At 35.3% G+C, this 16,996-nt stretch overlaps 1 protein-coding gene across 2 annotated transcripts in view; it reads right to left on the reverse strand.

Moving 5' to 3' along the window:
• LOC114052279 (receptor expression-enhancing protein 5) overlaps window positions 1–16,996 on the reverse strand; it is a 43,037-nt gene that overhangs the window by 25,437 nt on the left and 604 nt on the right. Inside the window, exons 1-2 of one of the 2 annotated variants that reach the window (XM_027874819.1) lie at window positions 16,645–16,732; window positions 16,247–16,340 (exon numbers count right to left, since the gene is read on the reverse strand). In XM_027874819.1, the coding sequence (XP_027730620.1) occupies window positions 16,247–16,340; window positions 16,645–16,666 (116 nt within the window). In that variant the 5' untranslated portion in view covers window positions 16,667–16,732. Of the gene's footprint in view, window positions 1–16,246; window positions 16,341–16,644; window positions 16,733–16,996 lie in introns of those variants that run through there. The other variant, XM_027874817.1, reaches the window with a different exon arrangement.

A 16,996-nucleotide genomic window follows, 5' to 3' on the forward strand; every position in this document is an offset into this window, starting at 1 on the left:
TGAATAGGAATTGTATAGGACTGGAAGGCACCGATAATTGCAGTCTGCATCACTGGAGGCTTCACATCAAAGAGATGAAAGATCCATTTGGGTATTTAAAATATGAAAAGTACTTTATATATATTATTTCATAAGCTTCACAAAATATTTATGTGGTAGATTTTACCGAATAGTAGGTACATCATTATCACCAACATTTTACAAGAAGGGAGGAAGGGATTCCAGACCATTGCCTCCCCACCCCCCCCCCCCCAAGCTCAGATGATGTAATCATAGTTGATATAATCATGCATAGTGAGGATTTACTGTGAAAATAAGATGTCTATTTCTCACCTCTGAATGTAGTCACACATTATAAGAAAGTGAATCTATCTATACCTTGTAACATTTATCAAGTTTGAACTCTGCTCTAATTAGATCAAGAAGTAAACTGTAATTGGCTGAGAGAATCAGTCATACTCCTTGGGTCTCTATGTAAAAACATCCAGCCATTTGGCAGTTGATAATCTAGCACTTGGAAGCCATTGGTGGAAGCAGAACCCTTCACCTGTTACTATAGAGCAGCAAGGTGGGGAGGGGGATTATTCTCTACATCCATCCCCCTCTCCACTCCCCATGGTCAATGGTCATCAAAGATACTGGACTAGTAAGATAAAATACATCTAGCCAGGAGCAGAGATAGTTACCTAAGGGAAGAAAACAATTCAATGAATGTAACACAACCCCTTCCCCAATCCTTCCCACAGCAGAGAATAGTGACAGCTGTGGACTGAAGATTATTTGATTATTATCTGACAACTTTTACTTTAAGAATGTGTGCAGTATCCAAAGCAGAATTTGAACCAAGGTATGTTAAGAATATTATCTAAACAATAGAAGATGGATTGAAGAGAGCATAAACTGGAGGCAAGAAGTTCAATTAGGAAGCTGGGTAGGAATATGCTAGCTTCTCCTAAGGCCCAGCCATATTTGTTGTTGTCAGTCATTCAGTCGTGCACCATAGCATGACAGGCCCTTCTGCCTTCCCCTATCTACCAAGGTCTGTCCAAGCTCATGTTTATTGCTTCCATGACACTATCCACCCATCTTATCCTGCTGTCCCCTTCTCTTTTTGCCTTCAACCTTTCCCAGCATCAGAGTCTTTTCCCATGAACATTGGAAAATTATGTGGCCAAAGTATTTAAAGTTCAGCCTCAGTATTTGTCCCTCCCATAAAGAGTCGGAGTTAATTTAAGTATGGACTGATTTGACCTCCTTAATGTCCAGGCACTCTTAAAAGTCTTCTGCAGACCAATTTGAAAGTGTCAGTTCTATAGCACTCAGCTCTCCTTATAGTGCAACTCCCACAGTCATACATTACTATTGGAAAAAACCATAGCTTTGACTACACAGACCTTTGTCAGCAAGGTGATGTCACTGCTTTTTAGTATGCTACCCAGATTTACCATAGCTTTCCTTCTAAGGAGCAAACATCTTTTAATTTCATGGCTGCAGTCATTGTCTACAATGATTTTTGAGTCTAAGAATATAAAATCTGACACTACTTCCAATTCTTTTCTCTCTATTTGCCACTAAGTGATGGGACCAGATGCTATGAGCTTAGTTTTTTAATATTAAGCTTCAAGCCAACTTTTAAGCTCTTCTTTTTCACCCTCATCAAGAAGTGTCTTAATTCTTCTTCACTTTCTGCCATCAGAGTGGTATCATCTACACACCTGAGGTTGTTGATCTGAGGTTATCCCCGCAACCTTAATTCTGACTTTTGATTCATCCAGCCTGGCATTCTGCATGATATACTCTGCATGTAAGTTAAATAAAAAAGGTGGTATTATACAGTCTTGTCATGCTCCTTTCTTGAACCAATCAGTTGTTCCATGTTTGGTTCTAACTGTTGCTTCTTGGCCTGCATACAGGTTCCTCAGGAGACAAGATAAAATGATCTGGTATTCCCATCTCTTTGAGGACTTGCCACATTTTGTTGAGATCCACACAGTCAAAGGTTTTAGTATAGTCAATCAAGCAAAAGTAGAAGATTTGTGGAATTACCTTGCTTTCTCCATAACCCAGTAAATGTTGGCATTTTGGTCTCTAGCTCCTCTGCCTCTTTGAAAACCAGCCTGCAGAGTGGAGCCAAAATAGTGGAGAAAAGGCAGGCAGTGGCAGAATGGGATAAATTATCTCACATAAAAGAGGCATGAAAGAGCTTTCATAGTGAAGGGCACTATGAAGGAAATGGAGGGGAGTGAGTGGACCTTACTTTCATCAGAATTGGCTCAGAGGGAATAACATTCACACTCAATTGGGTATAGAAATCTCCCTCACCGTACAAGAAAGTAGGAAGGCAAGGGGTTAAAAGAAGGGAGGGTGAAAGAAGAGAGGGCAGATTGGGGTAGACAAAAGAAGCAAAACACTTTTGAGGATGGACAGAGTGAAAGGAGAGAGAGAGTAGGAAGGGAAGGGTAATAGGATGGAGGGAAATACACAGTAATCAGAACTGTGAAAAAAATTTATAGCAAGTTTTTTTTTATAAAGAAGTTATTTCTCAAATATATAGAGAACTAAGTCAAATTTCGAAAAATAAGAGCCATTCTTCAATTGAAAAATGGTCAAAGGACCCTCAGACTAAGAAATCAAAGCTATCTATAGTCATATGAAAAAATGCACTAAATCACTATAGGTTAAAGAAATGTAAATTAAAACAATGCTGAGCAACCACCCTAGACCTATCAAATTGGCTAATATGACAGAAAAGGAAAATGACAAATGTTGGAGTGGATGCGGGAAAATTGAGACACTAATGCACTGTTGGTGAAGTTGTATATTTTGCAGAGCAATTTGGAATTATGCCCACAGGGCTATAAAACCATGCATATCCTTTGACCAAGCAACACCACTACTAGGTCTATATTCCCAAGAGATAAAAAAACAAAAAGGAAGAGGACCTACAATATTTATATTTATAGCAACAATATTTATAGCAGCTCTTTTAATGATGGCAAAAAACTGGAAATTGAGGGGATGTCCATCAACTGGGGAATAGCTGAACAAATTGTATATGATTGTGATGGAATACTACTAAGCTATAAAAAATGAAGAGCAGGATGCTTTCAGAAAAACATGGAAAGTCTTACATGAACTCATGCCAAATAAAATGAGCAGAACCAGAAGAACACTGTAGAACATAACGGCAATATTATACTATGATCAACTGTAAATGACTTAGCTATTCTCAGCAATACAATGATCCAAGACAATTCTGAAGGACTTATGATGAAAAATACTATCCATCTCCAGAGAAAGAACTGATAGAGTCTAAATGCCTATCAAAGCACACTTTTTAAACTTTATTTTTCTTGGTTTTTTTTCTTTTTTTGGTTTGTGTTTTCTTTCACAACATGGTTAACATGGAACTATGTTTTGCATGATTGCACATGTATAACCTATATCAAATTGTTTTTCCTCCTCAATGAGGGAGAGGGAAGGAAGGGAATTTGGAACTAAAAAAAGAATGTTAAAATTGTTTTTTTACATGTAATTGGGGAAAAATAAAATATTAAATTATTAAATTGAAAAAATAGAGTTCAACAGTAGAGCTAAAAAGTTGCATCAAATTCTCATATATAAAATCTTTCTTAGAGGAAAATAACTATAAAGGTGTTTTGTTATTAAATTCATTCAAATATGCCTGCAGATAAATATTATAAGCAGATTTTGTGATAAACATTATAAGAAGATTTTGAAAAAAATAATAAAAATAAAACACCTTGCCAATTCATAAAATTAATCTGGGAAATTCTGGGAAATTTTGTTGTTGTTTTTTAAATAAAGTATACATAGACTATAAAAAAGAAAAGAAAAGAAAACCAGCCTGTACTTCTGGTAATTATCAGTTCACATATTGCTGAAGCCTAGCTTGTAGAATCTTAATCACAACATTGCTGGTGTGTGAAATGTGCACAATTGTTGGATAGTTTGAACATTCTTTGTCATTGCCCTTCTTTAGAATTGGGATGTAAACTGACCTTTTCCAAACCAGTGACCACTATTGAGTTTTCCAAAGCTGCTGCCATATTAACTGTACCACCCTAATGGTATCTATCATATTTTAGAATTTTAAACAGTTCACTTGAAATTCTGTCACTTCTACAAGCCTGATGGTTAGCATTGCTTCCCAAGGACCACTTGACTTCACTCTCCATGATGTATGGCTGTGGTCTAATTTTCCCTAAAAATAATAAGGAAGCTTTTGCTGAGACTTGTTTGGTCCAGGGGGCTAAGGCTTCAGTCTATGAATTTCTAATTGCCCAGAGCAGAAAAAGTCCGGCTCACATGGATTCAGCGCCCTTCAGACTTATCAAATATCCCATGTGAGTCACCATACCCTTCTGATCCTATATACTCTGCAGAACAGACGTGTTTCCATATGCAGCTGAAGCAAGGTAGCCAGTGTATCTTTGTTGAATATCTATTTCATGCTATGGCTGAATAAAAATTACCTTTTCTTACAAGTGTCTCATTTCATTTTAGTTGTAAACCTGAACCACTAGATTGGCCTGATTCAGACATGACCCAAAACAGAAGTTCTTACAATAGTCTAAGTAAAAAGAAATAAAATCTGAACTTGCGACATAACACTGGGAGTTGAGAAGAAAGACCAGATGTGAGAGCAATTGCGGAGATAGAAAAGACCAGACTGGGCAGTTGGCTACATAGAGATGAGGAAGAGGGAGGGTCATGACTCTGAGTGACATCAAGAGAAACAGAGAAATTAAGGGAAGGACAGGTTTGAGGATATATATGAACATGATGCAAAGAGGGGATCTAGGCCTTGTCTATGAACAGTTTTAGGCCTGTCTAGAAAAAAAAATTGGTTCTGATCATTTCAACAGTTTCATAAAATCGCAGCAAAGCACCTACTTGAAAAATCTCAAGACTTCATTACTATGTTACTATGTCTGTTACTATTACTATGTCCTTAAGAACGTAGAAACTAAAGTTACAGATGTTACTGTCATTCAAAGAGATGTTTCTCTCTATGGAGTCAGGGAGAATGTCTGTGGTTTTGACTTTGATCCGTGGATTTTTTAGGAGTCTGTAGACAAGACAGAGAGGAAAAAAAATGAGAAACTTTTTCCTGGCTAGAATTGTAAACTTATTTTATGAAGAAACATTATAATAAGACTTTTAAAAGGAGTGAATCTGGAGAGAGATTACCTTTTGAGAAACTAAAGCTACTGTTTTATTGTAAATTATGGAGAGAAATTTAGAAAGAAAAGAAAAAGAGGAAGATATCTTCTTTCTTCCATTATGAAACTACTATAACCTTTATCTTGCAAACAAAAGGAAAACAATTCTAGCAAAGAGACTTATTTGTTATCCTGAGTGAATTAAATGAACAATTGAAGACTAAGTCATCTGTTATTGTAGGAAAGATTTTGGGTTGACTGGCTGTAATTGTTCTCACAACTAGAATGTTGTAAATTATTATCTATGTCATTGTTTCATTACTTATTTCATTGTTAAATTTATATTCAATAGCTTTAATATTTATTTAAATAATTTTAAAATTTTAATATTTATTTTTTTATTTAAGCCTTTAGGAAAAGAAACTTCTCTAGTTTACTAAGTAAATAATATTTGATGAAATGGTGTAGAGGCTGCTCAGGCTAACTGATTAATGAGAAAGTTATTATAATAATATTAATTAATAAGAATATACACATACCCTTTAATTACCCTAGAGTTTAAGATGAAAAGATTAAAGCTAAAATAGGATATTAGGATTTAGAGCTAGAAAGAACCCTCAGAGATCATCTAATCCAACCTTGTCATTATACATATGAGGAAATTAAGGCCCAGAAAGGTAAATGACTTACTTAAGGTCACACAGTACAGAGCTAGAATCTGAACAAGCTGTACTCCATAGGCAGTGCTAATTCTATCTTACCATTCTGAGTTTTAAAAATATGTAATTGTTTCAGTCAGACAATTATTTGGTGACATTTTAGTGACCATCACATTAAGTGAAAACAATGCAACCTGTTTGTGTCTTTAGATACTCTTCAATTTTGAAAGCTATCTACAATAAAATTGCCTCTCATGAATGGCTTCATTTATGTGCTTTCCCAGGAGATGAGTGGTCATAGTTTTGTTGACAGGTCTCAGTAACAAAAGAATATATGCTCTAATCAAACAAATTTATGGTACAAATTATTTATACTAGCTCACACTTAGTTTCTTTTAATTTTATTTTTATTTGGAACTCAATAGACACCAAATAAAGTGTGTAGTTCCATATATATAGTAGAACAGAAAAAAGAAGATTGTATATCAAACTGCAGATCTCTATTATGTACAGTTTGCTCTTCTTTTAAATTATGTAATAAATTTAACCTGTAGCTTTCAAAGCTGTCCTGCATGTCTGTGGTTCCTTCTGGCCTTCCTTCTGTTCTCCTCTGTGCATTTAAAAAAAAAAGTCTCAATAACCCTCTTTTCTTTCTTTTATTTTTATCTTTTAAACATATTCTTTTTTTTTTTGGTTAGACAATGGGGTTAAGTGACTTGCCCAGGGTCACACAGCTAGTAAGTGTTATGTGTCTGAGGTGGATTTGAACTCAGGTCCTCCTGAATCCAGGGCCAGTCCTCTATCCACTGCACCACCTAGCTACCCCCTTAAATGTATTCTTTAAAAAAAAAAAAAACAAGCCATACATAATAGTTACAATTTTCTATTCAGTTTTCTTTTTCTGCTTTTCATGTTATTTGTATGGTTCTTTATAATTTACAAAGCACTTCACTGACAACATCCCTGTGATAGAGTATTATCCCATTTTGCATGTAATGAGACTAAGGGTCAAAAAAGGACAAATGACCTACTCATAATCAGTCAACTGGTATGTGTCAGAATCATGGCTTGATTCCAAGTCTAGTGCTAATTTCACTTGGCACAACTGCATATTAACTTATCACTTATGCCTGGCACACATATATCTACACACAAATCATTTAACAAAAATCACATTTTGTATCAGTATCTTAACAATGTTCAATAAGTGTAGTTGTAATTTATCTACATAAGTTTATATGTATGAGTGTATAATAACTTTGAAGTACAAAATTATAAAATCCACCAACAGCCTAATTTCTTTCCTCTTTGGATTGGACCTTGAGCATCTAAATTAAAATGCTGAAGGAGTTACACAAAGACACTTTTCTCATACTTTTGCTATTTCTGCCCACTGCTAAGAGATCCTGTGGCTTGTCTACCTATTTTCATCTATCCTTTCCTGTTCTGAGTGAGGCTTGACTCAGGCCAGTCCCTTGGTAGATTAGGTTTGATTCTGGAATGAAATTAAACTCTTATAACTCTTATAACAGTCAACCAAAGGGGAGTTACTAGCCAAAGCAGCAGAAGGATAGTTAACAAGGACATGCATTAAGATACTGGGTGGTGATCCTACTATGCAAAACTCCCCTGCCTCTGAGTTGCCCATTATGGTCTACAAGCTAAACTTCAGAGATAGACTGGAGCTCCTCTGGTTCTTTTGTACTTAGGAAACTGAAGATCTGATATCAACAGCCTGAGCCTTTAATCCTTTGATCCAATCAAATCTCGACAATTTTAATACCTTTTTAGGAAAAACTAACATAACTTGCATAGGATAAGGAAGCTGGTTAGGGTTAGGAAATTACTGCCAACACACTTTGTATGTATTTTGTTCTCATATGTGTACATTTCCTCATCCCAAAACAACCCTCCATACAAAGTAACCTCCCTGAAGGCAGGGCCTGTTTCATTTTTTGACTTTGCTTCCTCAAAGCATAGCATAGTGTAGTATTGTACAATGCCTGGCACATAATAGGTGCCTAACATACTATGCCATTGTCAATGAACTGAATTACTGATTTATATTTAGTAAGCTCCCTTGCATATTTTTTGAGCAGAGAGTGGCAAGATCAGAGCTGTACATTGGAACAATTAATCTGACAGTGGTGTGTAAGATGGATTGGGGGGGATAGTAGAGTGAATAGGAGACTGGAGGGGCAAGAAGACAAGAGAGAGAGTTATTATGATAATCCAGACAAGGTAATGAGAATATGAAATAGGGTGTTAACAAAAGTAATAGAAAAGAAGAGCTGAATGTTAGAAATTTCTGAAGTAGAAATGAAAAGGGCTTTATAAGTGACTGATAATTTATTTGAGGAAGGGGTATTGAAAGGGAAGGATCAATAGAATAGTTTGAAGATTACAAAAATGAATGACTGAGAATAGTAGTGCTTTAGTAGGTACTATACATTGTATGAGGTACAGAGAGATCTAGACTTTATTCAAAATTCTATCATTGATTCACATATGACCTCATAACTTTGGTTTCTCAGTTTTTCTCTTACCTATGAAAAGGGGTAATATTTTCAAACCTTATAATTAAACGAAACTCTAAGATGGCTTTTTTCCATCTAATTCAGTTGGGTGAAGGCAAATTTAAACGTAGTCTGTATTATATTTATTAGACTGAGCAAAGGAAGTAGTTGGGACCATGCCAAAAAAAAAGAGGAGTGGGGGCAGCTGGGTGGCGCAGTGGATAGAGCACTGGGCCTAGAGTCAGTAGGACCTGAGTTCAAATCAGACCTCAGACCAGATACTTGACACTTGCTGTGTGACCCTGGGCAAGTCACTTAACCCCCATTGTCTCACCAAAAAAACAACCAACCGAACACAAAGAGGCGTGAAGAACCCTAGAAATGGGATAGGTCAAGCACAGATAAATGAGAATTAGTGGTTTTTTTTTTTTAAAGAGTGATTTAGGGAAAGGTCTGTAATAAAATCCATCTAAATCTTTAATGCAAAAGGTTGCAGAAATGTATTTTTTAAAAAAAGACAGTTGCCTGAAGATAATTAATTACTTCTTCCCAGAAGACTAGGTCCTTTTCTCTTTAGGGCTTCATTAAGTACTAAACAAAAGAAAACACTTCCAGATACCATCATTTAACATCCCTACAGGGAAAGAAACTAATAATATCTCTACAAACCAACATACTACTTTCACAATTTGCCACATGCCACCTAATGAGTTTGGAAGTATGAAAAAGAAGCTTCCCTGAGAGTTCTTCAGATTGTACATAGAACACCTTACAGACCAAATGGCTTGAGGCATTTGGGGACAGCAATAGTTTCACTCTTTTAACGCTTTTTCTATCCTTAAAAAAAATTTCTGGAAAATAGTAGATAATGACATACATTATTTAGAAGAAGAAGGAAGGAAGAAAAAAAAAAAAGAAAAATGCATTTAAAGTCCAGAATTGTGAGATTGTAAAAATGCTGGATCTTGTTTTTAATATAAAACATGTTCAACCAATATAACATTTTCTTGATACTGAAGAATAGAAAACACTACTTTGAAAGCTCAGTCTCTGTGGTTCAAATTCCTCCACCTTGGACAAGATTATTTTCTTAAAGCATTAGGTAGTATTTACATGAAAAAGATTAAAAAAAAAACAAATGAAATAGTTATAGCTAACCATGAAAAGTTTGAGCTGGGTAACTAATACTTCTCTTTTAACGATAATTTTTTTTGGAGGTAATAAAGAAGGGGAAATTTGGGAGTTAGATTTTTCTAAACTATTCTCTTTATTATCCTAATTAAAATATTTTCTTTGTATGTCTTATTTTCATTTTCATAACAAAGGCAACATTCAAATCCAGGCCCCCAGACTCAATATCCAGTATTCTTTTCATCATGATCAGTGCCTCTCTTTATCCACTGTGTGCTTAAGGAATCTTGCTACTTTTGTGCGATATCACAAACACCTATGAACAATCTGATTTAGGAAATATTTATAGTTGCAACATAACATAGAGAATCTGGTGCTGCACTTAAGTCAGGAAGACCTGAGCTCAAATTCTTCTTTATATAATGTATGTTTTTTCAGACAGTAAAGTAAAAAAGTAAAAAAGAAATACTTTTTAGAAAAAAGGTACAGAAAATGAAATTTAAAACTAACAAATAAAACATGTTGAGAAGAAGAGAAAAGAGGATTTTACTTAACTACTTAACAGAGAGAAAAAAATAGAGGGTAAGAATTAGATAACTAGTTAGAAGGAAGAAGGAAAAAGGAATTAATAAGACAAGCAAAATTCCAGACCAGAGAAATGCAAAACAAACAGGAGGTGGGGTGGAGCTTGCAGGTGAGGGGAAAAGAGTCTGGGGGAATGGGGTGCTTTAAAAATAGATTAACAAAAACAACTGGAGACAAAATACTGTGTTTACAGAGGGAAAGAGAGAAAATACTAATTTTGTAGGAAAACAATATCAGAAGCAAATGAAGGAAAATATAACCCCAACTCTCATAACTTTAAATGTAAATGGATTAGACAATCCAATAAAATTAAAAAAAGTGAGGGAGTGGTTAAGGAAATCACTTACAATTAATTGCTTACAGGAAATATACCTAAACTATAAGGCCATACATAAAATAAAAATGAGTGATTGGAACAAAATTTACCATGCATCAAGTGAATTTTAAAAAGCAGGAGTTACAATCATGCAATTAAAGCAAAAACAAAAATTCATAGCAGAAAAAGAGATGAACAAGGAAACTGTATTATAATGAAAGGAGCCACAGATAGCAAACCAATCCATTAAACTTATGTGTTCCAAATATCTTGGCATCTAAATTCATTATGGGAAAATTAACTGGATTTCAAGAAGACAAAGACAATATTTCAATAGAGGCTGGAGATTTTAATGCCTTTCTCTCAGTTTTGGACAAATATAACTTAAGGGAAGAACAAAAGGGAAAAGTTAGAATTTAACAAATTGCTGAAAACTTAAAGAATCTTCAAAAAGGAACTGCCAAAGATTATATATGTATATTTCTCAGCACTACATGGAAGTTTTTTTTAAAAAAATTGATCATATTTTAGAGTACAGAGATATTGCAAATAAATATTAGATGGCCTAAATAATAAACCTATCTTTTATGGACCACACTGTGATAAAAATGGTAATCTGTTCAGGTAACAGACACAAAAGACAGAGACCCAAATAAAGACTTAACAAGGAAATCCTAAATAATGTGGGAATCAAAGAAAAAATCACAGAAACAATTAATAATTATGTGAAAAAAAATGATAATGATGAAACTACATAGCAAAATTTAGAATTATAGCTACAGCTTTACTCAGGGGAAAATTTATATCCCTAAAAACATACATTATAAAATAGAAAAATAGAGGATTGATAAACTAATAATCATTTTTAAAAATTATAAAGTCAACAAATAAAGAAACCTAAAATAAGCACAGAAGAGGAGATAGTGAAAATAACAGAAACAGATAAACTAGACACCAGAAAACTAAAGAAATGATAAATAAAAATAAAATCTGGTTCTTGTAAAAGACTAATAAAATTAATGAACTTTTAGCCAATCTGATTTTTAAAAAGGACAGAAAATTAAATAAACAAAAAAGCAAATTAACAAAATGAAATCACAACAAAGCCAGAAGAAATAAAAAGAATTATCAGAACCTACGGTTCAGTCATATGCCACCAAAACAGAAAACAAAGAAATAGAATTAGATGTAAAGAAAGTGCCAAAGAAAAACTTCCTGATCCTAATGGATTTGCGGGAGTATTCTATCAAACATCTAAAAAAATTAGTGTCTACATAATACAAATTATTCTCAAAAATTGAGAAATTTTCTTGAGAACTGAGATTTGAGAATTGAGAAAGCCTTCTATTAGACTCATTTTATGAGACAAATTAGTCCTAATACTTAAACTAGGGAAAGATAAAACACAGGAAAAATATAAACTAATCTCATTAGTAAATAAAGGTTTTTAAAATTTTAAACAAAATCCTATCAAACTATAGTAATTCATCCAAAAAATCATTCATTATGATCAAGTTGGATTTACATCTAGGATGAAATGCTGGTTCAATATTAGGCGGGGAAATGAAACATAATTAATCATATTAAAAACAAAAATGCCCAAAATCACATAATATCTCAATAAATTCAGAAAAAGGCCCTTGACAAAGTAAATTATATATGTATATATATATATATATTTAAAACTAACATAAGTTCAGTTTCTTAAACAATCTTATTTCTTGTTCTCTGCATATTGAAATATTTGTATTTATTGATGACTGTTATACTCATTATGAAAAAGATAATTTAAAATAAATAGGCTCACAGAAAAATGTAGAAAGGGAATGAAAAAAGCTCCTGTCACCAAGGAAATTCTCATCATATTCTCTTATTCATTGCATACAATAATTCACTCCTATTTCAACTGCTTTATATTTTAATTCTATCAAGATCAAATAAAAGTAGAACTCTGTTCAATAATGAACACCATAGAAATGTAGATAGATTTTGGAATTTCAGGAAAACACTAAGAATATTGTCAACATTGTTTACAAGGTTGCTTGTTACTCTTGTCCACATTAGTGTGACATCAACCATACAACTGATTTATCTCAGTTTTCTTGGTAAGAACGATCACAAAAGTAAGCATGGAGGCAGCTAGTATCTCAGCAATATGTTGTCATTGGTAACCACAACTTCAGAAAACTTACATGAAAGCTAGGTTTATTACAAGAGAAATGAACATGCATGTGGAACCCAAAGAGTTTGTAATTAGTACAGAAGTTTGCATATTTATGACAGCAAGACAAAGGAAGGAGGAGGTGCAGCAAAGGTGGGAAAAGGACAAAACCCCACCCAAAGGAAAGGAGCAAGGCAACAGCAAAAACCAAGTTCTTTTCCCTTAGGAGCTACTAGACTGTGAAGATTTGGTGGTCTCCTTATTTATAAGGGCCCAGTTGCACAAGCCTAGTGCAGACTATCTGGCACTTGTCTTGACTCCCAAGGACATACAGGGAGTCCAGTTTGGGATGCAAACAACAAATTATGTCAGCTGTGTCAGGGGGCCTTCATCCTTGACACATTCAGGGTGTCCTGCATACTCTGGGTCCAATATTTCTGGAAAATATGGCAACCGAAAAAGACAAGTTCAGGGGCCCTTTAACAGTCCTTAACGGTTCCCACTATTAGTAACAGAAATCTGTGATTCAAAGCTCATTAAAAAAAACCACACACACACACAAGCATAGTAAAGTTTCGGGTACTGTTAAGGGGCCCCCTGAACTTGTCTGTTTATTCAGAGCATGCAGGAGGCCCTGAATGGTTTAAGGATAAAGGGTTCCCCCCCACAGCTGACATAATTTGTTGTTTGCATCCCAAACTGGACTCCCTGTGTGTCCTTGAGTCAAGACAGGCTTCAGACAATCTGTGCCAGGCTGAGAAATTTGCTTATGCAGCTGGGACCTTGTAGATATGCAGACTATCCTATCTTCATAGTCCTGCAGTTCCCAAGGGGAAAGAATGTGGCTTTTGCCATCACCTTTCTGTTTACATTTTTAAAATCCACAAATGTAATTTTTAGATTTGCTTCGTCGTGATCGTAAAATATTTCAATAAAGTGTTAAGTCCCAAATAACTTGTTAATTTACATTATCATTTTTTAAAAGTGAATGCAAATTTAAACAAAATAGACCACTCTTCATGCAACCTGGTATTGACCACTTCCAATAAACATGTCGATATTAGTAGTAAGGATACTTCTTGTTCTTCTTTCTATTTTAGTGATACATACAGTTTTTGAGGCAGCTATGTCCTTGCAGCAGATAGGGTGTTGGGCCTCAAGTCAGGAAAACCCTAGTTCAAATTTGACCCCAGACACTTACTAGCTATGTGACTCTGGGAAAATCACTTAACCTCTGTTTGCCTCAGTTTCCTCATTTGTAAAAATTTGTTAAAATAATGGTACCTACCTTTCTGGGTTGTTGTGATGATCAAATGAAATATTTGTAAAGTGCCTATCAATAGTAGATGCTATATAAATGCTAACTGCCTTCCATTAAAAAAAAAAAAGGAATCCTGGATATGGATTAATGGCCAAGTCAGGCAATAAATTTGGAGCTTTAAAAGCCAGCTTTAGGAACTTTTAGAAACCAGGATTATTTCCCTTCTTTAATTTTCTTCCATTTAAAAAGGTTAAGTATTTACATTGGTGCAAACATAGGTCATACCCCTCCCCCCCAATCTAATTTGTATAAAACCTAAGTATGGATTATAAATTTATTCAGTTTTAACCTATGTATTTTTTTGCAAAGGGATGTCATTTCAATGAAGTCATCTATTTATGGGGAATTCAGCATGTAGATACATGAAGAAAAGGAGGTAAATGATTGAGAAATAACAATAATAATAACTAATACTTTTATAATACTCTAAGGTTGGCAAAGTACATTACATACATTTGCTCTTTACAACAATCCCATGATGATGGTACTACAAGTTTTATTATTCTCATTTTTCAAATAAGGAAAGTGAGTCTCAGAGAGGGTAAGTGATTTGCTAATGGCAACATATCTAGTCAGAGGTGACATTTGAACCACTGGTCACAAGACCAGTACTATTTCCATATTGCCTTTTTGATAAGGAGAAAGTAGTATAAACAAGCAAAAGTATGACTACAAGGAAGAAATGTTACTGGACTTGAGGTCTAGATCACTGACAAAGATATTCAAAGCTTTCCTAGGCTATTCTGAATCACAGCTATCTGCATACTTCAGTTAACACAGTACATTTTATTGGGGGCTAATATTCCAGCATCTTCCCATTGGTTAGAAATCCAAACCCATTTTCTTACCCTGGTTTATAGCTTAAAATCCTTTGAAACATACTCCAGAGCTCCATGGATTCTTATTACAGTAGGCACCACAGAAGGGGGTGAAGAAGGCTGCTGGCATCCCAGAAAACTAATATCACAAATTCCATATATGATGCAATATCCCATAGCAGTTTTCCAGAGCTCAAGTTTACTTTCTGATTCAGGGACCTAGGTGTCTATAAAGATCCAGAAGCCTCTACTAAATTAACACAATTACTATTAATGTAATTACTCTTCCTGTTTGAATTGGAAACTACTTAAAGCAAAGCACAGGCTGTTTTTGTCTCAGTGCTGGCTAGTAGACTCCCAGCGGTCTAATGCAACTCTAGTCCAAATGTCTTCATTCTATTTCCAGCTTTAACAGTGACACAATGTACAATCTGGGCAAGTTCTTTAACTTATCTGTGTCTTTAGTTACTATCCTTCTTCACATTTATGAGATATTGTGAAGATACAATTAACAAAATTGATGAAGCCTTTTTTGTTCTTTTGGGAAAGATTGTACAATTAACTTGAAAGAGAGAGAATGTCATTACCATCTGAATTAGTGTTAAGTCATGTAAATGTAGAACATTTTCTAGAAAGTTATAGTTTTATTCCATGTTAATACATAGGAAGACAACCTAGGTTAAAAAAATATTAGCAAAAAGTAATTTCAGGATCTATTTTAATAAGAATCATTTGTAATTGGCACATTAGCTAACTGCATAGTTTGCTAGTAAAGTGTTTTTCAAAGCTTTTGAACACCATATTTTAATTTTAGCATTCTCCTAACTTATACTATTAATATGCAAACTGCTTTCATAGTTCAAATAAGACCTTCAATCCAGTCAGTACCTCTTAGTTCTGAATTAATAGAAGGTGATTTTACTGTATATGGATATCAAGTGTAGCAAAGTTCCCATCTGTACCAAAACACTCATATCACAGGATCACAGATCTTGAATTGGAAGAGAGTTCAGAGGCTATTCCAACACTTTCTTTCACAGAGGAGAAAACCGAGGCTGAGAGACAAAATACACTAAAATAATTGCGGGAGCTTTCTATGCCGGCTCAGATCTCTTTCCTAGCAAAAGTTTAAAAACTGTTAGAGTGCTACTCTGCTTTGCTACCCAGCCACTCGTAAGAATGAAATCTATAACTTGTCACTCAAACCTAGTGGGAAGCACTACTAGAATCAGAAGGCCTAAGTTTGAATTCATGCTTCACCGTGTAAAATGTTAGATGAGTCACAGATTTACAAGGTGCTTTAGTTTTTCTGCCTGTAAAATTTAATTTAGGCCCATCATTGTTGTGAGGAAAAAGTAAGATAATAAAGATGAGCATAAATGCAAAGTGCTAGTACTACAAAGTGAGGGGGATCTTTTGCTGTCCAAGAGCGGGCCTCTCGAAGGCCTCTATTCAATTGAAGGGGTGCAGGTCCCTAGAGATTGATGGATACTCTCCCACACACCCCGCAGAGAAGGGGAAGAGCTAGAAGAGAAGAGGGTGAAGCCACTTACGAGATATAGGCTGGATAGCCAAATCCTATCAGGTTGCAGAGGAGAGAGGCTCCATAGCCAAACACAAGGTACAAAGCCACCAAGCTGATGATACCTGAAGAAGAGAAACAAAACGAAAAGATGTCAAGGATAAGAATTACTGGGGGTCACTCTTTGCTCATGCTTTCCTCACACCAGCATTCACAAGAAGCAAAATCTTGAGTTCTAGGAATTTTCCTCAAGGTATAAAAGGAGAAAGAAAAGTAAACAGAGTAAGTGATTGGTTCAGAACCTCAATTCAGTGAGATTTAAGGGGTGGAGTCTGGGGAGACTGATCAGTCAGTGAACCCCAGCCCCCACCTCAGATTAGGAAGAGAGAAGGGAATTGAGAAGCTGCAGGGGTTGAGGGAGCGCCAAACCTGCAAACATAAAGCGATACATGGCAGCAAGGCAGAGGAAGAGTCTGACACGTCAGCACCCCAGTACTTTCCAATTTCCTCCTCCAAGAGGAAAAAAAAGCCCTCAAATTTAGCCCTCCCCCCAGCGAAGCTCCTCTTCCTACTACAGTTTTTTTTCTTCAGTCACACGTTCCCCTAGGCGGAAATCTGAGAGCAGAGGAGCACTTCGCAGTGGTTTTCCCCAGCTTCAGGGCTCCACCAGGCCCTGGTGGGGAGTGACTCACCCTCTTTCAGATCCCCAGAACCACACGTAACTCAAGCCTAACTAAGGAGGCCAGAAGGGCGCGGGCTGGGTTGTAGTAACCCCGGAGCT

The sequence above is a fragment of the Vombatus ursinus genome, unplaced genomic scaffold (genome assembly GCF_900497805.2).
Source record: "Vombatus ursinus unplaced genomic scaffold, bare-nosed wombat genome assembly UNPS02014807.1, whole genome shotgun sequence".
Lineage (NCBI taxonomy): Eukaryota > Metazoa > Chordata > Mammalia > Diprotodontia > Vombatidae > Vombatus > Vombatus ursinus.